Below are 22,766 nucleotides of genomic sequence, written 5' to 3' on the forward strand. Positions count from 1 at the left end.
GTACTCTCCTCTACTGTACTCTACGCTACTGTACTCTACGCTACTGTACTCTACTCTACCTACACTACTCTACTGTACTCTACCTACTCTACTGTACTCTACTCTACTATCTACTGTACGCTACTCTACTGTACTCTACCTACTCTACTGTACTCTACTCTCTACTACCTACACTACTCTACTGTACTGTACTCTACCTACTCTACTCTACTCTCTACTCTACTACCTACACTACTCTACTGTACTCTACCTACTCTACTGTACTCTACTCTACTCTACTGTACTCTACCTACACTACTCTACTGTACCCTACTCTCTACTCTACCTACTGTACTGTACCTACTCTCTATTCTACTGTACTCTACTCTCTACTCTACCTACTGTACTGTACCTACTCTCTACCTACTGTACCCTACTCTCTACTCTACCTACTGTACTGTACCTACTCTCTACTCTACTGTACTCTACTCTACTCTACCTATTGTACTGTACCTACTCTCTACTCTACTGTACTCTACTCTACTCTACCTACTGTACTGTACCTACTCTACTCTCTACTGTACTCTACCTACTCTACTGTACTCTACTCTCTACTGTACTCTACCTACTCTACTGTACTCTATACTGTACTCTCTACTGTACTGTACTCTACCTACTCTACTCCACTCTACTTTACTCCACACTCTACTGTACTTTAGGACAGCCATACTCACGTTGGTGACGACTGAGAAGACGGCAACTCCGTTCAGTATTTCCTGCCAGGCTCCGATGCTGTGGGCTTTGGCCGCCACGGGCCGGCGGAACTGGGTGGTGAACTTCCAGGCGTCCACTCTAACTTCTATAATGTTGTTCAACAGCGCCAGCAGGGGGGCCAGAGGGAAGGAGGCCACGAACAGAGTGATGAAACCAAACTGGATCACTGTGTAGGAGAGGGGAGGAGACTATGATGGTGCGATACAGGGACACGGTGTCCTCTGAAGGAGAGCAGGATATCTTGCAATGAGTATTACATTTCTTTTAGAGGGTATGGCTGTTTCTCAATTCATGTTTCTACATTTCTTTAGATGGTATGGCTGTTTCTCAATTCATGTTTCTACATTTCTTTAGATGGTATGGCTGTTTCTCAATTCATGTTTCTACATTTCTTTAGAGGGTATGGGTGTTTCTCAATTAATGTTTCTACATTTTATGAAAGGGTAAGGCTGTTTCTCAATTCATGTTTCTACATTTCTTTAGATGGTATGGCTGTTTCTCAATTAATGTTTCTACATTTCTTTAGAGGGTGTGGCTGTTTCTCAATTAATCTTTCCTCGATTTCTTGCACCCCCTACACTTTTCAAAACGCAAAAGCAGAAGATACAACGTCCCTCCCTCGGATCTCATCCTCCAAAACATTTTAATAAGAAGGTGAAGAGAGAAGATACGAGGAATCAAGGAAAGACTAATTGAGAAAGCGCCTACAGTGCATTCGGAAAGTTTTCAGACCCCTTGACTTTTTCCACATTTTGTTATGTTACAGCCTTATTCTAAAATGGATTCAATTGTTTTTTTCCCCTCCTCATTGTCTTGGATGTGTGCTTAAGGTCGGTGTCCTGTTGGAAGGTTAACCTTCACCCAAGTCCTGAGCAAGTTTTCATCAATTGATGTACTTTGCTCCATTCATCTTTCCTTCGATCCTGACTAGTCTCCCAGTCCCTGCAGATGAAAAACATCCCCACAGCATGATGCTGCCACCACCATGCTTCACAGTAGGGATGATGCCAGCTTTCCTCAAGACGTGACGCTTGGACTGGAGATGGGGCCGGAGGGGAGGGCTGCCGTCCTATCGGCTCTTAACCAACTGTGCTATTTTGTTTGTTTTTCATAACTCGTAACTCGTTTTGTACATAATGTTGCTGCTACCGTCTCTTATGACTAAAACCGCACTCAATGAGCTGTATGCCGCCATAAGCAAACAGGAAAATGCTCTCCATGACTGAGTCTGTAATACCAACATGTTTCAAGCGGACCACCATAGTCCCTGTGCCCAAGAACACTAAGGTAACCTGCCTAAATGACTACCGACCCGTAACACTCACGTCTGTAGCCATGAAATGCTTTGAAAGGCTGGTAATGGCTCACATCAACAGCATTATCACAGAAACCCTAGACCCACTCCAATTTGCATACCGCACCAACAGATCCACAGATGATGCAATCTCTATTGCACTCCACACTGTCCTTTCCCACCTGGACAAAAGGAACACCTACACCACCGTTCAAAAGTTTGATATCACTTAGAAGATTCCTTGTTTTTGAAAGAAAAGCAGCTTTTTGGTCCATTAAAATAACATAAAATTCATCAGAAATACAGTGTAGACATTGTTAATGTTGTAAATGACTATTGTAGCTGGTAATGGCGGATTTTTAATGGAATATCTACATAGGCGTACAGAGGCCCATTATCAGCAACCATCACTCCTGTGTTCCAATGGCACGTTGTATTAGCTAATCCAAGTTTATCATTTTAAAAGGCTAATTGATCATTAGAAAACCCTTTTGTAATTATGTTAGCACAGCTGACAACTGTTGTTCTGATTAAAGAAGCAATAAAACTGGCCTTCTTTAGACTAGTTGAGTATCTGGAGCGTCAGTATTTGTGGGTTCGATTACAGGCTCAAAATGGCCTGAAACAAAGAACTTTCTTTTGAAACTCGTCAGTCTATTCTTGTTCAATATGATGTTATTTTAATAGACAAAAAAGTTGCTTTTCTTTCAAAAACAAGGACATTTATAAGTGACCCCAAACTTTTGAACGGTAATGTATGTGAGAATGATATTCATTGACTATAGCTCAGTGTTCAACACTATAGTACCCTCAAACCTCATCACTAAGCAAAGGACCCTGGGACTAAACACCTCCCTCTGCAACTGGATCCTGGACTTCCTGTCGGGCCGCCCCCAGGTAGTAAGGGTAAGTTACAACACATCCGCCACGCTGATCCTCAACACGGGGGCCCATCAGGGGTGTGTGATCAGTCCCCTCCTGTACTCCCTGTTCACTCATGACTGCACGGCAAGGCACGACTTCAACACCGTCATTAAGTTTGCTGATGACACAACAGTGGTAGGCCTGATCACCGAAAACACCGAGACAACCTATAGGGAGGAGGTCAGAGACCTGGCCGTGTGGTGCCAGGACAACAACCTCTCCCTCAACGTAATCAAGACAAAGGAGATGATTGTGGACTACAGGAAAAGGAGAACCGAGCATGCCCCCATTCTCATCGACGGGGCTGTAGTGGAGCAGGTTGAGAGCTTCAAGTTCCTTGGTATCCACATCAACAACAAACTAACATGGTCCAAGCACACCAAGACAGTCGTGAAGAGGGCACGACAAAACCGATTCCCCCTCAGGAGACTGAAATGATGTGGCATGGGTCCTCAGATCCTCAAAAGGTTTTACAGCTGCACCATCGAGAGCTTCCTGACGGGTTGCATCACTGCCTGGTATGGCAACTGCTCGGCCTCCGACAGCAAAGGCACTACAGAGGGTAGTGCATACGGCCCAGTACATCACCGGGGCCAAGCTTCCTGCCATCCAGGATCTCTACACCAGGCGGTGTCAGAGGAAGGCCCTAAAAATTGTCAAAGACTCCAGCCACCCTAGTCATAGACTGTTCTCTCTGCTACCGCACAGCAAGCGGTACCAGACCACCAAGTCTAGGTCCAAGAGGCTTCTAAACAGCTTCTACCCCCAAGCCATAAGACTCCTGAACACCTAATCAAATGGCTACCCAGACTATTTGCATTGCTCCCCCTCTTATATGCAGCTGTTCCTCACTGTTATTATCTATGCATAGCCACGTTAATAACCCTACCTGCATGTACATAATTACCTCAACACCGGTGCCCCCGCACATTGCCACATTGACTCTGTACCGGTACCCCCTGTATATAGCCCCACTATTGTTATTTACTGCTGCTCTTTAATTATTTGTTATTCTTATTTCTTACTTTTTTTGTTGGTATTTTCTTAAAACTGCATTGTTGGTAAAGGGCTTGTCAGTAAGCATTTCACTGTAAGGCATAACATTTGATTTGGCATTCAGGCCAAAAAGTTCAAGCTTGGTTTCATCAGACCAGATAATCTTGTTTCTCATGGTCTGAGTCCTTTAGGTGCCTTTTGGCAAACTCCAAGCGGGCTGTCATGTGCTTTTACTGAGGAGTGCCTTCCGTCTGGCCACTCTACCATAAAGGTCTGATTGGTGGAGCGCTGCAGAGATGGTTGTCCTTCTGGAAGGTTCTCCCATCTCCACAGAGGAACTCTGGAGCTCTGTCAGAGTGACCATTGGGTTCTTTGTCACCTCCCTGACCAAGGCCCTTCTCCCCCAGTTGCTCAGTTTGGCCGAGTCTTGGTGGTTCCAAACGTCTTCCATTTATGATGGAGGCCACTGTGTTCTTGGGGACCTTCAATGCCGCAGAATTTTTTTTGGTACCCTTCCCCAGATCTGTGCCTCGACACAATCCTGGCTCTGAGGTCTACAGACGATTCCTTCGACCCTATGCCTTGGTTTTTGCTCTGACATGCACTGTCAACTGTGGGACCTTATATAGACAGGTGTGCCTTTCCAAATCATGTCCAATCAATTGAATTTATCACAGGTGGACTCCAATTAAGCAGTAGAATCATCTCAAGGATGATCAATGGAAACAGGATGCACCTGAGCTCAATTTCGAGTCTCATAGCAAAGGGTCTGAATACTTATGTAAATAAGATATTTCTGTTTTTTATGTTTTATAAATGTGCAAACATTTATAAAAAAAAACTGGTTTTTGCTTTGTCATTATGGGGTAATGTGAGTAGATTTTGGCAAAGATTTTTTATTTATTTATCAATTTTAGAATAAGGCTGTAAAGTAACAAAATGTGGAAAAATTCAAGGTGTCTGAATACCTTCCGAATGCTCTGTATGTGTATTGGTCTGTGTGTCCCTGTCTGCAGTACTCACCCATCTCCAGGTACTCATAGAAAAGACCCAGATGGCTAAAGTTCTGCAGGTCGTGGTCCTGCTCCCAGCGGCTGTACAGGCTCTCAGGGTGGCTACGGGCTTTACGGCTCCCCCACCAGTTCAGTAGCCACCTGGAAGTATCAACACAGTGGTCAGAGGTACTGCTCTTTACATTTGTGAGGGACTAGAATGTATAGAAAACTAAAAAAGGGCAGAATCCTAAATTGACATCTGCATGCGAGACTCAAGTTTTAGCGCAAATCTTTCATTATTAACATCAATACATGATTTAAACTAAAGTCCAAAGTTAAGTCAGAGTAAAACACTTTTTAAGTTAGGTATTGGCCCCAAGATGACATGTTTACAGACCTTAGGTATGGTGACACTGTCAGAATGAATACTTACGGGACCAGAGCTTCCTGGATGTTACCCCACACCTGTTTGCCTGCCATCACTATGACCAGCTGAGTGGTCAGCTCAATGAGACAGCCACCAGGGTCACACTGAGGAAGGACAGAGGTCAGGTCCAGGTGTTCATCTTCCTCACAGCGGGCAATACTGGTTGCATGGTCAAGTTGTACTGGTTGTAATAAGGACATTTTGCTAACGTTGTTTTAGCAATCAGAAAAATATGTCTATCTGGTTGTAACCAGGATATCTGACTCGATAACAACCAAAATACGACGTTTTGACCATGTTATGAATTGGACGTCTTAAGCTGGTTGTAACAGAGACCAGTTGGTTATAATCTCGTTAGTAGACACTACCTCCTCGTTCCTCAGCTTGCTCCAGCCGAACATGTAGATGTAGTCTCCGGGACGGCCGACGAACTTCCCCTTGAAGAAGGCCACGTAGAAACAGGAAGAATAGTAGTTGACGAACTGGAAGAGGAACATCTTCACTGTCAGCTTGTTCTCGTACTCCAGGTGAGTCTTGGGGATCTCTGAGGAACAAAATCAACATTCACACCGAGGAGAGGCTACAATAAGGAATTGATCCGTCTATCGTAAATCAACATTCACACCGAGGAGAGGCTACAATAAGGAATTGATCCGTCTATCGTAAATCAACATTCACACCGAGGAGAGGCTACAATAAGGAATTAATCCGTCTATCGTAAATCAACATTCACACCGAGGAGAGGCTACAATAAGGAATTGATCCGTCTATCGTAAATTAACATTCGACTCACTAAAGCAGTGCTGCGATTGTCTTTTTAACGACGTCGTTCATATTTTCATGGTCAGGATGCAAACACAATTTTGGTATTGTCTTTTTAGCAACCAGAAATAAGTATTTATCTGTTTGTAAGCTGACTTAAAACAACAATTTTTCTCTCTGCTCTCTGTTAGCCATGCCTACATCTTACCAGTGATCCAGACGGCTACTCTCTATCTTACCCATGTCAGTGATCCAGATGGCTACTCTCTCATACATCACATTGAGGATCATGATGATGACGAAGTTGATACAGGAAGCGGTGACAGAGGTGGCGAGCTGAGGGGTGATGAGGGAGCCCACCATTTGGATGTTATTGGTGGGGCTGTCCTTCATGATGCTAGCAAACGCTGCGTACACCGCCAGACGGTACGCTATCACCCCGATGATACACGCTATGATCAGGGAGATCTGAGGCAGAGAAGGGGATTTGTGAAGAGAGGGCATAGGCGTGAGGGTGTACATAAGGGACAGATACAATTCAGGAAGTTGTGTGAAATTGAAATGAAACCAAATTGACTGAATTTGAAAAGGAAATGAGGCCAAAACCAGACATTTTACACGTACTAGTAGAATAGAAAAGGTTTCACACACAGACAAATCACCACCACATCAACACAGAATTAAATAGTAAAGAGTAAAAACAATACCATCTAAAAAAAAAAACTAAAGTATGATGCACATGCTTATAAAAAAATCATGCACATTCAGCACACAGTTTCTGATCCATAAATATTGTAAAAGTATCTCTCAATACTATTTCCAAACATTTTCTTTAATGTTCTGAGAAATATGGAAGATTTTTTGGTGAGGATAAGGAGTGATGATGATCATATGAAGAAGATACTGATGAAGAGGAAGGTGAGGAGAGGAAGAGGAGACAGGAGGAGGGAGAGGGGAAGAGGAGAAAGAGAAGAGTGTAGAGGAGACAGGAGGAGGGAGAGGAGGAGAGGGAGGAAGAGGAGAAAGAGGAGAGGAAGAGAGAGAAGGGAGATGAGAACAAGGAAGAGAGATGAGGAAGGAGGGAGCTTGAGAACAACGGAGGAGGAAGATGAGGAAGAGGGAGATGAGAACAAGGGAGATGAGAACAACGGAGGAGGAAGATGAGGGAGGAGGAAGATGAGAACAAGGGAGATGAGAACAACGGAGGAGGAAGATGAGGGAGGAGGAAGATGAGGAAGGAGGGAGCTTGAGAACAACGGAGGAGGAAGATGAGGAAGTAGGGAGCTTGAGAACAACGGAGGAGGGAGATGAGAACAAGGGAGATGAGAACAACGGAGGAGGAAGATGAGGGAGGAATAAGATGAGGAAGGAGGGAGCTTGAGAACAACGGAGGAGGAAGCTGAGGGAGCTTGAGAACAACGGAGGAGGGAGATGAGAACAACGGAGGAGGGAGATGAGGGAGGAATAAGATGAGGGAGGAGGGAGCTGAGAACAAGGGAGGAGGAAGATGAGGAAGAAGGGTGATGAGAACAAGGGAGGAGTAAGATGAGGGAGGAAGGGGGGAGATTAGAACAAGGGAGGAGGAAGATGAGGGAGGAGGGAGCTGAGAACAAGGGAGGAGGAAGATGAGGGAAGAGGGAGCTGAGAACAAGGGAGATGAGAACAATGGAGGAGGAAGATGAGGGAGGAGGGAGATTAGAACAAGGGAGGGGGAAGATGAGGGAGGAACGGGGCTGAGAACAAGGGAGGAGGGAAGATGAGGGAGCTGAGAACAAGGGAGGAGGAAGATGAGGGAGGAGGGAGATACAGAGTAGAGTATCATGAATAAATGCTCACCCAGAATATGACGGTGGCTCCAGACAGGAATGTACGAGCACACTGGGATTTTACAGGAAAGTATGGTTCCATCTCCTACAACACCGTAACCAAGCAAAGCAGGGACAACATGCACAGTCAGTCACCATGGTTACCATTCGGCTACTGGTGAAGACATGTCATACCAGAGTTGGGTTCAATTCCATTTCATTCAGTAAACTGAAATTCAGATTCCAGTTTTTCCTCATATAGGGTTAATTAATTTAAATGGAATGGACCCCCAACCCTGTGTCATACTTCGGACCTGTCCCCAGACCAGTTCACTGACCCACTGTAGCCCTTTCCTGGTGAATCCATGCTTTAATTAGCCAGGTCCCAGAGATAATCAACGTCTATGGTTCTGGTCATTGTCGTGACCGTGGATCACGGCATATGGCTCTACAGCAGAACCAGATCTGGACCACCAGGCTATGAAACACAACCACAACTCTGTTTTAGCTTTGGAACAGCAAGGTTTCCATGGTTCACCAGGTAAAACGCTGCAGTCAGCTTCAGACAACTTCCATCCAGGCGTGAGTAAGCAACACAAGCCAGGCCCGCCAAACAACTCCTGCCAAACCATCTCTCCACATCATAACAAACCGGCATTCCTCTTCCCTCTGTGCCAGTCTTACCCACAACACCACGGTGGCCCAACACAGGAGCACTTTGCCCACTAGATCAGCTGCCGTCCTGTCAAGGACCCACTCCTCCTCCTACAGTACAGTTACAGACAGGGGGGTGAGGAGGTGGAGGATGAAGATGTGGAGGTTGAGGAGGTGGAGGATGAGGATGTGGAGGATGAAGATGTGGAGGGTGAGGATGGTGAAGATGTGGAGGGTGAAAATGTGGAGGGTGAGGATGTGGAGTGTAAAGATGTGGAGGGTGAGGAGGTGGAGGGTGAAGATGTGGAGGGTGAAGATGTGGAGGATGAAGATGTGGAGGATGAAGATGTGGAGGGTGAGGAGGTGGAGGGTGAGGATGTGGAGGGTGAAGATGTGGAGGATGAAGATGTGGAGGGTGAGGATGTGGAGGGTGAGGATGTGGATGTGGATGATGAAGATGGTGAAGATGTGGAGGGTGAAGATGTGGAGGGTGAGGAGGAGAAGGGTAAAGCTGTGGAGGGTGAGGATGTGGAGGGTGAGGAGGTGAAGAGTGAAGATGTGGATGGTGAAAATGAGGAAGGTGAAGATGTGGAGGATGAAAATGTGGAGGATGAGGAGGATGAAGATGTGGAGGGTGAAGATGTGGAGGAAGATGTGGAGGGTGAGGGGGTGAAGAGTGAAGATGTGGATGGTGAAAATGAGGAGGGTGAGGATGTGGAGGGTGAGGATGTGGAGGGTGAGGATGTGAAGATGTGGAGGGTGAAAATGTGGAGGGTGAAAATGTGGAAGGTGAGGGTGTGGAGGGAGAGGGTGTGGAGGGTTGATGATGTGGAGGGTGAGGAGGTGAAGCTTGAAGATGTGGATGATGAACATGGTGAGGATGTGGAGGATAACATGTGAGGATGTGGAGGGTGAAGATGTGGAGGGTGAAAATGTGGATGGTGAAGATGTGGAGGGAGAAGGGTAAAGGTGTGGAGGGTGAGGATGTGGAGATGTGGATGGTGAAAATGAGGAGGGTGAAAATGTGGAGGGTGAGGAGGATGAAGATGTGGAGGGTGAAAATGTGGAGGGTGAGGATGTGGAGGGTGAGGATGTGGAGGGTAAAGATGTGGAGGGTGAGGATGTGAAGATGTGGAGGGAGAAAATGTGGAGGGTGAAGATGTGGAGGGTGAAGATGAGGAGGGTAGAGATGTGAGGATGTGGAGGGTGAAGATGTGGAGGGAGAAGATGTGGAGGGAGAAGATGTGGAGGGAGAAGATGTGGAGGGTGAGGAGATGAAGCTTGAAGATGTGGATGATGAACATGGTGAGGATGTGGAGGATGAAAATGTGGAGGGAGAAAATGTGGAGGTAGAAAATGTGGAGGGAGAAGATGTGGAGGGAGAAAATGTGGAGGGAGAAAATGTGGAGAATGAAGATGTGGAGGGAGAGAATGTGGAGGGAGAAAATGTGGAGGATGAAGATGTGGAGGGTGAGGATGTGGAGGGTGAGGATGTGGAGGGAGAAGATGTGGAGGGAGAAGATGTGGAGGGAGAAGATGTGGAGGGAGAATATGTGAGGATGTGGAGGGAGAAGATGTGAAGGGTGAGGATGTGGAGGGTGAGGGTGTGGAGGGAGAGGATGTGGAGGGAGAGGATGTGGAGGGAGAAGATGTGGAGGGAGAAGATGTGAGGATGTGGAGGGAGAGGATGTGGAGGGAGAAGATGTGGAGGGAGAAGATGTGGAGGGAGAGAATGTGGAGGGAGAGGATGTGGAGGGAGAAAATGTGGAGGGTGAGGATGAGGAGGGTGAGGATGTGGAAGGTGTAGATGTGAGGATGTGAAGGGTGAGGATGTGGAGGGAGAAGATGTGAAGGGTGAGGATGTGGAGGGTGAAGATGTGAGGATGTGGAGGGTGAGGATGTGGAGGGTGAAGATGTGAGGATGTGGAGGGTGAGGATGTGGAGGGAGAAGATGTGAGGATGTGGCGGGTGAAGATGTGGCGGGTGAAGATGTGGCGGGTGAAGATGTGAGGATGTGGAGGTTGAAGATGTGGAGGGTGAAGATGTGGAGGGTGAAGGTGTGGTGGGAGAAGATGTGGAGGGTGAGGAGGTGAAGCTTGAAGATGTGGATGATGAACATGGTGAGGATGTGGAGGAGGAAGATGTGGAGGGTGAGGATGTGGAGGATGAAGATGTGGAGTGTAAAGATGTGGAGGGTGAGGAGGTGAAGATGTGGAGGGTGAAAATGTGGAGGGAGTAGATGTGGAGGGGGAGGATGTGGAGGGACAGGATGTGGAGGGAGAAGATGTGAGGATGTGAAGGGTGAAGATGTGGAGGGAGAAGATGTGGAGGGAGAGGATGTGGAGGGAGAGGATGTGGAGGGAGAAAATGTGGAGGGAGAAAATGTGGAGGATGAAGATGTGGAGGGAGAAGATGTGGAGGGAGAGGATGGGGAGGGAGAGGTGGAGGGAGAAAATGTGGAGGGAGAAGATGTGGAGAGAAATGTGGAGGGAGAGAATGTGGAGGGAGAAGATGTGGAGGGAGAAGATGTGGAGGAGAGGATGTGGAGGGAGAATATGTGGAGGGAGAGAATGTGGAGGAGAGGATGTGGAGGAGAGGATGTGGTGGGAGGAGATGTGGAGGGAGAGGATGTGAAGGGTGAAGATGTGGAGGGAGAAGATTGAAGGGAGAAGATGTGGGGGGAGAGGGTGTGGAGGGAGAGAATGTGGAGGGAGAAGATGTGGAGGGAGAAAATGTGGAGGGAGAAAATGTGGAGGGTGAGGATGTGGATGAGGGTGTGGAGGGAGAGGATGTGGAGGGAGAAGATGTGGAGGGAGAAGATGTGAGGATGTGGAGGGAGAGGATGTGGAGGGAGAAGATGTGGAGGGAGAAAATGTGGAGGGAGAGGATGTGGAGGGAGAAAATGTGGAGGGTGAGGATGTGGAGGGTGAGGATGTGGAAGGTAGAGATGTGAGGATGTGAAGGGTGAGGATGTGGAGGGAGAAGATGTGAAGGGTGAGGATGTGGAGGGTGAAGATGTGAGGATGTGGAGGGTGAGGATGTGGAGGGTGAAGATGTGAGGATGTGGCGGGTGAAGATGTGGCGGGTGAAGATGTGGAGGGTGAAGATGTGAGGATGTGGAGTGTGAAGATGTGGAGGTTGAAGATGTGGAGGGTGAAGGTGTGGAGGGAGAAGGTGTGGAGGGAGAAGATGTGGAGGGTGAAGATGTGAGGATGTGGAGGGTGAAGATGTGGAGGGTGAGGATGTGGAGGGTGAAGATGTGAGGATGTGGAGGGTGAAGATGGGGCGGGAGGATGTTTTGGAGGGAGAGGATGTGAAGGGTGAGGATGTGGAGGGAGAAGATGTGAGGATGTGGAGGGTGAGGATGTGGAGGGTGAAGATGTGGAGGGTGAAGATGTGGAGGGTGAAGATGTGGATGGAGGGTGAAGATGAGGCGGGTGAAGATGTGGATGGAGGGAGAAGATGTGGAGGGTGAAGATGTGGATGGTGAGGATGTGGAGGGTGAAGATGTGAGGATGTGGAGGGTGAGGATGTGGAGGGTGAAGATGTGGAGGGTGAAGATGTGGAGGGTGAAGATGTGGATGGAGGGTGAAGATGTGAGGATGTGGAGGGTGAGGATGTGGAGGGTGAAGATGTGGAGGGTGAAGATGTGGAAGGTGTAGATGTGAGGATGTGGAGGGAGAAGATGTGAAGGGTGAGGATATGGAGGGTGAAGATGTGAGGATGTGGAGGGTGAGGATGTGGAGGGTGAAGATGTGAGGATGTGGAGGGTGAGGATGTGGAGGGAGAAGATGTGAGGATGTGGCGGGTGAAGATAAGGGGGGGTGAAGATGTGGAGGGTGAGGATGTGGAGGGTGAAGATGTGAGGATGTGGAGGGTGATGATGTGGAGGGTGAAGATGTGAGGATGTGGAGGGTGAAGATGTGGAGGGTGAGGATGTGGAGGGTGAAGATGTGAGGATTTGGAGGGTGAAGATGTGGAGGGTGAGGATGTGGAGGGTGAAGATGTGAGGATGTGGAGGGTGAAAATGTGGCGGGAGGAGATGTGGAGGGAGAGGATGTGAAGGGTGAGGATGTGGAGGGAGAAGATGTGAGGATGTGGAGGGTGAAAATGTGGAGGGTGAAGATGTGGATGGAGGGTGAAGGTGTGGCGGGTGAAGATGTGGATGGAGGGAGAAGATGTGGAGGGTGAAGATGTGGATGGTGAGGATGTGGAGGGTGAAAATGTGAGGATGTGGAGGGTGAGGATGTGGAGGGTGAAGATGTGGAGGGTGAAGATGTGGATGGAGGGTGAAGGTGTGATGATGTGGAGGGTGAGGATGTGGAGGGTGAAGATGTGGAGGGTGAAGATGTGGATGGAGGGTGAAGATGTGAGGATGTGGTGGGTGAAGATGTAGAGGGTGAGGATGTGGCGGGTGAAAATGTGGAGGGTGAAGATGTGGAGGGTGAGGATGTGGATGGAGGGTGAAGATGTGGAGGGTGAGGATGTGGATGGAGAGTGAGGATGTGGCGGGTGAAAATGTGGATGGAGGATGAAGATGTGGAGGGTGAGGATGTGGATGGAGGGTGAGGATGTGGCGGGTGAAAATGTGGATGGAGGATGAAGTTGTGGAGGGTGAAGATGTGGATGGAGGGTGAAAATGTGGAGGGTGAAGATGTGAGGATGTGGCGGGTGAAGATGTGGAGGGTGAAAATGTGGCGGGTGAAGTTGTGGATGGAGGGTGAAGGTGTGGAGGGTGAAAATGTGGAGGGTGAAGTTGTGGAGGGTGAAAATGTGGATGGAGGGTGAGGATGTGGAGGGTGAAGATGTGGATGGAGGGTGAAGATGTGGATGGAGGGTGAGGATGTGGAGGGTGAAGATGTGGATGGAGGGTGAAGATGTGGATGGAGGGTGAGGATGTGGAGGGTGAAGATGTGGATGGAGGGTGAGGATGTGGAGGGTGAAGATGTGGATGGAGGGTGAAAATGTGGAGGGTGAAAATGTGAGGATGTGGAGGGTGAGGATGTGGATGGAGGGTGAGGATGTGGAGGGTGAGGATGTGGAGGGTGAAGATGTGGAGGGTGAAGATGTGGATGGAGGGTGAAGATGTGGAGGGAGGGTGAAGATGTGGAGGGAGGGTGAAGATGTGGAGGGAGGGTGAAGATGTGGAGGGAGAGTGAAGGTGTGGATGGAGGGTGAAGATGTCGAGGGAGGGTGAAGATGTGGATGGAGGGTGAAGTAACAGCCCTCTTTATCCATGTCCTACTTGTCTTTTAACAGTTTGTCTAAGCCTCTAAATTACTCAAGCTTCATCGGCAATGTTGTTTGTAGCCAAATCCAGACATAAACATATGTATCTAGAATATAAACTGTAGTGCAATAGAAAATCACACTGTATTATTTGTATAGCGTTCAACAATGTAATGCACAGAAACAATATGGTAACACAAGCCCCTGTGTATGGTAACACGAGCCCCTAACCCTAACCCAGTGTTATGATGCAGGTAAGTGATGGTAACACAAGCACCTGTGTGACAGGGTTGAGTCTACGGCTGGTACACTTGATCTCGTACTCTGGTCGTAACCCTAACACCACGCTAAACCCTAACCCCTAAACCTAACCCCTAACCCAGTGTTATGATGCAGGTAAGTGATGGTAACACAAGCACCTGTGTGACGGGGTTGAGTCTACGGCTGGTACACTTGATCTCGTACTCTGGTCGTAGTTGAAGCTGCTGCTGCTCTTCCTCAAAGTCCACCAGGTCCCACTCATACTCCAGCCGGGCCTGCCGACGCTTCCAGAACTCCAGGAACAGAGTCACTGCAAAAGGACAGGATGAGGAGACAAGAGTTAGGCCAAAAGGAGACTCTGTGGAAAGGCTTGGTAGAACTGAATTTTTTTACTAGCAATAGTTTAGCATTGTGTTAGATATCACTCATCCCTTCAGTGTCCGCTATATTCAGTAGGAATTCACCCACATGACAGAGCATTCATACAGATGAGGCTGTAGGCTGGGTACACTCTCCGCGTCATACGTTTGGCGAAAGGTCGCTGGTTCAAATCCCTGAGCCGACTAGGTGGAAAAATATGCCGATGTGCCCTTGAGCAAGGCACTTAACCCTAATCGCTGCTGTAAGTGACTAAAATGTAAAACATGTAACTGTAAACAGGTCCTGACTTCAGGCTAGAGAGGCTCCGCTGTTATAAAGTACAATAGTACTCCAAGAGAATGTCTGTTTTCCAGTTGTAGCTATGGGCAGCTGCCACTAGGGGCTACTCAGGTCTAGTCATGCACAGTTACAGTACTCAGTGCCTGTCACTTACCCCAAATCCCCATGAATATGGCAAAGAAAACTGTCCCCACATTGTCAAACATATGCGATTGCTGAAAGAAGAAAAAACAGTAAGTTCATAGATAAAATAACATGTCTTAAAAAGAGAAAAACCAGAGTAAGTTCATAGATAAAATAACATGTCTTAAAAAGAGAAAAACCAGAGTAAGTTCATAGATAAAATAACATGTCTTAAAAACAGAAAAACCAGAGTAAGTTCATAGATAAAATAACATGTCTTAAAAACAGAAAAACCAGAGTAAGTTCATAGATAAAATAACATGTCTTAAAAACAGAAAAACCAGAGTAAGTTCATAGATAAAATAACATGTCTTAAAAACAGAAAAACCAGAGTAAGTTCATAGATAAAATAACATGTCTTAAAAACAGAAAAACCAGAGTAAGTTCATAGATAAAATAACATGTCTTAAAAACAGAAAAACCAGAGTAAGTTCATAGATAAAATAACATGTCTTAAAAGAAGAATTTGTAAGTCGCTCTGGATAAGAGCGTCTGCTAAATGACTTAAATGTAAATGTAAGAAAACATAAGGATCGAAAACTATGTGTATACAAAATGAACAAATTTAAATTTTTAAATTTTTACTATGATTATTATTTGTTAGATTTAATCTTTATTTAACTAGGCAAGTCAGTTAAGAACAAATTCTTATTTACAATGATGGCCTACCCCGGTCAAACCCAGACGACACTGGGCCAATTGTGCGCCGCCTTAAGGAACTCCAAATCACGGCCGGTTGTGATATCAATCAATCAATAAATCAATCAATCAATCAATCAATCAATCAAATGCATTTATAAACCAATTTTTACATCAACGGATGTAGTGCTATACAGAAGTGCTATACAGAAACCCAGCCTAAAACCCCAAACAGCAAGCAATGCAGATGTAGAAGCAGCCTGGATGCGAACCAGAGATGCAGTGCCTTAAACCGCTGCGCCACTCGGGAGCCCTAAAACAATGATCATCTTTATATCTTTATAGCGCAAAGCCTTGGTGTACGTCTTACCCAGGACGAGTTACACGTTGAGTTGAGCTTCCAGTAGCCACACGTCTTATCACACAGCGGACACATGATAATGTTGCCTCCAATCTCCTCACTGCAGATTTCTTTACTGAAACAACGAAGAATGATGGAGAATGACATAAAGAGATTTCAAAGCAATCTAAATGATAGCGTCACGATGTCATGATTTACACTACCGGTCAAAGGTTTTACAACAACTACTCAATCAAAACATTTTTTAATTTTTTATTATTTTCTACATTGTAGAATAATAGTGAAGACATCAGAACTCTGAAATAACACATATGGAATCATGTAGGAACCAAAAAGTGTTAAATCAAAATATTTATTTATTTATTTGAGATTCTTCTAATAGCCACTCTTTGCCTTGATGACAGCTTTGCACACTCTTGGAATTCTCACAACCAGCTTCATGAAGTAGTCACCTGGAATGTATTTCAATTAACAGGTGTACCTTCTTAAAAGTTAATTTGTGGAATTTCTTTCCTGGTGATCAGTTGTGTTGTGACAAGGTGGGTTGGTGGGGGGGGTACAGAAGATAACCCTATTTGGTAAAAGACCAAGTCCATATAATGGGAAGAACATCTCAAATAAGCAAAGAGAAACGACAGTCCATCATTACTTTAAGACATGAAGGTCAGTAAATACGGAACATTTCAATAACTTTGAACGTTTCTGCAAGCGCAGTCGCAAAAACCATCAAGTGCTATGATGAAACTGGCTCTCATGAGGACCACCACAGGATAGGAAGGCCCAGAGTTACCACTGCTGCAGAGGACAAGTTCATTAGAGTTACCAGCCTCAGAAATTGCAGGACAAATAAATGCTTCACAGAGTTCAAGTAATAGACACATCTCAACATCAACTGTTCAGAGGAGACTGTGTGAATCAGGCCTTCATGGTCGAATTGCTGCAAAGAAACCACTACTAAAGGACACCAATAAAAAGAAGAGACTTGCTTGGGCCAAGAAACACGAGCAATGAACATTAGACTGGTGGAAATTTGTACTTTGGTCTGGAGTCCAAATTTGAAAGTTTTGGTTCCAACCGCCGTGTCTTTGAGACGTGGTGTGGGTGAGCGGATGATCTCCGCATGTGTATTTCCCACCATAAACCATGGAAGTGGTGGTGTTATGGTGTGGGGGTGCTTTGCTGGTGACACTGTCTGTGATTTATTTACAATTCAAGGCACACTTAACCAGCATGGCTACCACAGTATTCTGCAGCGATACGCCATCCTATCTGGTTTGGGCTTAGTGGGACTATCATTTGCTTTTCAGCAGGACAATGATCCAACACTCCTCCAGGCTGTGTAAGGGCTATTTTTACCAAGAAGAAGAGTGATGGAGTGCTATATAAGATGACCTGGCCTCCACAATCACCCGACCTCAACCCAGTTCAGATGGTTTGGGATAAGTTGAACCGCAAAGTGAAGGAAAAGCAGCCAACAAGTGCTCAGCATATGTGGGAACTCCTTCAAGACGGTTGGAAAAGCATTCCAGGTGAAGCTGGCAGAGGTGTGGACTCAAGTCACATGACTTGAACTCGAGTCAGACTCGAGTAACAAATATGATGACTTGCAAACCTCTGACTTTAACGTCAATGACTCGTGACTTGACTTGGACTTGAGCCTTATGACTCGACCTGACTTGATACCCTCCCCAAGCCCAAATATTAAAAATGATGCTATTAAAAAAAGTGTGCAGCGCATCAACTCTTCATTTAACGGATTACAGTTTGAATCGGACAGCAGCCAATCAAATTGTGCGTGGCAGTGCAGAGGAACGTCAGCGGGTGAATTCAGATTGAGCCCTTGGAATGATGATACCCCAAATTATTATTTTCGGATATAAAGACGACCCTGTATCAACAAAAAACGTATTGCAACTTGCAAAACATGCGGGAAGAAAATTACAGACGGAGGCGAAACAATTTCCAACTTTGTTCAACATTTGAAGCTGCACAAAGAACGGTAAGTCGTGGCTAATATAGCCTACAGCGATCCATCACACGAGGTTGTGTGTTTATGAGTGTGTGTAACTTGTTTCATGGGTTTCTTTTTGCTGGCTTGTGATGTCTGGAGCCTGTATTGTTATGTGCGCTCCTCACTGCTTGCCTAGATTAGACTTGCAGATTGACTCGCCACCACGTTTGGAGCTGGAAAAGATCAAATGGTTGTGTACTCTCTGCTGATTACGGCGAGTGCTTGAACCTCTGATTGTGTTTATGCTTCACACAAATCCCACCATCCCCCTCTCTGCTGTCCTCCCCAGTTTTGAGCTTTCTCCATTGATAATGAATGAAGAACGGCGGCTTATTTCATCTGAGGCACCGCATTCAGATACAGTTTTCCAGATAGAAATGCAATATATAGATCTGCACTCGATTCTCTATTCTACACGGCAAAGGCTGTTGTAGGTGATGTATTTCTATGCAACCACCCCACACGACCCGACCCAGCCTACCACGCCTCTCCCGCTGTCACAGAGAGAGAGAGGGAGGGGGGGTCTTTCTCATGGCTACCCATGTATTTCCATGGAAATAGAAAGTTTATTTGGAAAGTAATAAATATATAGATATTTTTAAAAGCATTCATGATTTGCGTAAATGTAATATACTAACTATTACTCTTGTTAAAAATATGAAATGGTATTACATTTGGTGAAGAGCACATGACTTGTTTAGAACTCGAAACTCAAAGTTTAGGACTTGAGACTTGACTTGATACTTGACGGTCTTTGTCTTGAGACTTGACCCGGACTTGAGTGCTAAGACTTGAGACTTACTTGTGACTTGTAAAACAATGACTTGGTCCCACCTCTGGAAGCTGGTTTGAGAGAATGCCAAAAGTGTGCAAAGCTGTCATCAAGGCAAAGGATGGCTATTTGAAGAATCTCAAATATAAAATATATTTTGATTTAACACTTTTTTTGGTTACTACATGATTCCATATGTGTTATTTCATACAGTTTTTGATGTCTTCACTATTATTCTACAAATGTAGAAAATATTTTAAAAAATAAAGAAAAACCCTTGAATGAGTAGGTGTTATAAAACTTTTGACCGGTAGTGTAGGTCTAACTGTATCAAAACATATGAGCTACATTCTTAGCCACCTTAGCTAGAATTATTAGTCAGTCCCAATCATTGAACGTATCAATCTGACAACGTACAAATGTATAGTAATTACACTAGATACAGCTTACACCAACAATCCTCTCAGATCAACAGGATTGGGGATAGGAGAATAGGCGCTAAGGGCTACACAAGGGGGATAGGAGCTAGGGGCTACACAACACAAATGTAAGGGGCTAGTGGCTAGGGGTTGAATTGGGATTCAGGGGCCCTCACCTCCAGATGTTATCATCGAAGGTGAACAATCCATAGAGAAAACAGATCAGGCCTACTACCGCAGCGAAGAACAGCATCTCAGTGTAGAAACCCAACCAGGCAAAGTAGATCCCAATCTTCTCCCCGTAATACTTCCTGTTATGGGAAATACAACACAACCAATCAAACATCTTCTCCACGTAATAGTTCCTGTTTTGGGAAATACAACACAATCAATCAAACAACAACAAGCAGGTTGTGAACTCCAGGTCAGGTCTATCTAGTGTCTAAAAATAATGGCCAGACGCAGTTACAGTTAATGACCTGGGCACTGCAGTTCACTTTTAAAGGTGAATTCAGCTTGCAGAGCTTACAGCAATCAAGCTCTCTGGAAATATACTGTAAGGTCTGTCACTGTACGTAGGGGGTTCGTGTATGTTGGATTATTTAACGGGTGGGTCTAATCCTGTGGCTCAGTTGGTAGAGCATGGTGTGTGCAACACCAGGGTTGTGGGTTTGATTCCCACGGGGGGCCAGTACAAAAACAAACAAAAAAATGCATGAATGAAATGTATGAAATGAAATGTATGCATTCACTACTGTAAGTCGCTCTGGGTAAGAGCGTCTGCTAAATGACTAAAATGTAAATGTAAAAATGAATGCTGATTGGTTAAAGCCTCATTCCAGCCGGTGTCTATTCCACAAGTTACCACCTGCTAAATCTATGAAGTTAAAATGCCTATTTACTCTGTTCCATCTGACTGCGCAATCCACTGTCTCATCAGCCCAACCAGGCAATTTATAAACTTGATCTCCACTATAAAAAGCATCTAGACATTATCTCACATTTCTTTTAGACTAATATTTAGTTTTCAACAGCAGAGATTTATATCAACCTTGCTGTCTGTCTCTCCGACATTTGCAACAATGTTTCAATACTCAAATTCGATCTCCCGCTGTCCCATAGTAATGAACGTGTCGGGAGTCGGGATGAGAAAAAAAATCGAATCAAATGTTATTTGTCACATGCGCAGAATACAACAGGTGTAGAACCTTACAGTAAAATGCTTACTTACAAGCCCTTAACCAACAATGCAGTTTTAAGAAAATAATAAGTGATAAGAAAGTATTTACTAAATAAACTGACATAAACAATAAATAAATAAAATGAATAATGAAATAAAGAAGAAAATAGAAAAATAACAAATAATTAAGGAGCAACAATAAATTAACAGTAGTGAGGCTATAGACAGGGGGTACTGGTACAGAGTCAATGTGCGGGGGCACTGGTTAGTCGAGGTAATTGAGGTAATATGTACATGTACATATTACACGGTTGAAATGCTTGGAACTTAGAACCTCAACACGAGGTGAAGAAAATAACTCACCTCCCAGACTAGACCAGAACATCGCCAGGCTGCAGCTGCGTGTGTAAAGTGGGTCAAACCGTGACTATCAACACGAGGTGGAGAGAGGAGAAAACCCCCCTCTCGGACATTCACTGGTACGACTGATTAGCTGTAATATGTTGTGTTAGTCCGCTAGGGACCCTTTTCTCATGTGTTAAGTGTGTATGTTTATTCTGCAGATCCAAGAAGGTTACGACTGTTCAGAATGATGATATGATAAGAGGTAATGATTAATACGTTGACTGTTTTATGGATGGGATATGTAAAGACCTTTAGAGTTTAATTTGGGAGATGGTAACTATTTAAACAACTGCTCTCGTGGTGCCCCAAATTCGTTATGAGTTAATTGTTACCTGATTAGTTTAATCAGGTAACAATTAAACATAGTTAGTTGATTCAATAAGTAACAGTCATCAGATTAATGAAAGTAAAGTCACGACAAAAGCGGCAGCTCTACCATTTAGCTCAGGGCGGATGTTGCCTGTAATCCATGGCTTCTGGTCACTGTGGGGACTAGGTCATCGATGCACTTATTGATGAAGCCAGTGACTGATGTGGTGTACTCCTCAATGCCATCGGAAGAATCCCAGAACATATTCCAGTCTGTGCTAGCAAAACAAGTCTTGTAGTTTAGCATCTGCTTCGTCTGACCACTTTTTTATAGACCGAGTCACTGGTGCTTCCTGCTTTAATTTAAGCAGGAATCAGGAGGATAGAGTTATGGTCAGATTTGCCAAATGGAGGGCGAGGGAGAGCTTTGTACACTTCTCTGCATGTGGAGTGTTGTATTGTGTCATGTTGTGTTATGTTGTGTTCTCACCGTATCAAGTTGAGAGGCTGCTCTTTGAAGAAACTGAAGAACCGGGCCCAGTGTTTGTAGAGGCTGAATCTCTCACTCTCACTGTTGGGGTCTCTGGATGCCTTCCAGTACCGAGACTGTATACATACAGAGACATAGATGTCATTTATAGAGCCATGGTCCTACTGGATAGATGTCATTAGTGTCATGGTCCTACTGGATAGATGTCATTAGAGTCATGGTCCTACTGGATACATACAGAGAGATAGATGTCATTTATAGAGTCATGGTCCTACTGGATAGATGTCATTAGAGTCATGGTCCTACTGGATACATACAGAGAGGATAGATGTCATTTATAGTGTCATGGTCCTACTGGATAGATGTCATTAGAGTCATGGTCCTACTGGATAGATGTCATTAGAGTCATGGTCCTACTGGATACATACAGAGAGATAGATGTCATTTATACTGTCATGGTCCTACTGGATACATGTCATTTATAGTGTCATGGACCTACTGGATACATGTCATTAGAGTCATGGTCCTACTGGATAGATGTCATTAGTGTCATGGTCCTACTGGATACATGTCATTAGTGTCATGGTCCTACTGGATACATGTCATTTATAGTGTCATGGTCCTACTGGATACATGTCATTTATAGTGTCATGGTCCTACTGGATAGATGTCATTAGTGTCATGGTCCTACTGGATGCATGTCATTAGAGTCATGGTCCTACTGGATACATGTCATTTATAGAGTCATGGTCCTACTGGATACATGTCATTAGAGTCATGGTCCTACTGGATACATACAGAGAGATAGATGTCATTAGAGTCATGGTCCTACTGGATACATACAGAGAGATAGATGTCATTAGAGTCATGGTCCTACTGGATAGATGTCATTTATAGTGTCATGGTCCTACTGGATACATGTCATTTATAGTGTCATGGTCCTACTGGATAGATGTCATTAGAGTCATGGTCCTACTGGATAGATGTCATTAGAGTCATGGTCCTACTGGATAGATGTCATTAGTGTCATGGTCCTACTGGATAGATGTCATTAGTGTCATGGTCCTACTGGATAGATGTCATTAGTGTCATGGTCCTACTGTTCATCCATATCATGCGTGTCTCACATCCAAAGGTGATGATAATAGGGTTAGTTTTGTTACAGAGAAAATGGTTGGATCAGTTCAATTACAAATGAGCTTCAGTCGCAGTAGCCACATATCCAACTGTCTTCTAA

The 22,766-nt window shown here is 45.2% G+C and overlaps 1 protein-coding gene across 2 annotated transcripts in view; it reads right to left on the reverse strand.

Moving 5' to 3' along the window:
• The window catches only part of ano5a (anoctamin 5a), an 86,433-nt gene that overhangs the window by 16,294 nt on the left and 47,373 nt on the right, over positions 1 to 22,766 (reverse strand). The window contains exons 8-18 of one of the 2 annotated variants that reach the window (XM_045706231.1): positions 21,530 to 21,645; positions 19,322 to 19,456; positions 15,953 to 16,058; positions 14,915 to 14,975; positions 14,259 to 14,410; positions 7,988 to 8,062; positions 6,391 to 6,619; positions 5,758 to 5,933; positions 5,396 to 5,493; positions 4,991 to 5,121; positions 714 to 919 (exon numbers count right to left, since the gene is read on the reverse strand). In XM_045706231.1, coding sequence (XP_045562187.1) covers positions 714 to 919; positions 4,991 to 5,121; positions 5,396 to 5,493; positions 5,758 to 5,933; positions 6,391 to 6,619; positions 7,988 to 8,062; positions 14,259 to 14,410; positions 14,915 to 14,975; positions 15,953 to 16,058; positions 19,322 to 19,456; positions 21,530 to 21,645 — 1,485 coding nt within the window. Of the gene's footprint in view, positions 1 to 713; positions 920 to 4,990; positions 5,122 to 5,395; positions 5,494 to 5,757; positions 5,934 to 6,390; positions 6,620 to 7,987; positions 8,063 to 8,640; positions 8,722 to 14,258; positions 14,411 to 14,914; positions 14,976 to 15,952; positions 16,059 to 19,321; positions 19,457 to 21,529; positions 21,646 to 22,766 lie in introns of both variants that reach the window. The other variant, XM_045706230.1, reaches the window with a different exon arrangement.

Source organism: Salmo salar, chromosome ssa23 (genome assembly GCF_905237065.1).
Source record: "Salmo salar chromosome ssa23, Ssal_v3.1, whole genome shotgun sequence".
NCBI classification, from domain to species: Eukaryota; Metazoa; Chordata; class Actinopteri; order Salmoniformes; family Salmonidae; genus Salmo; species Salmo salar.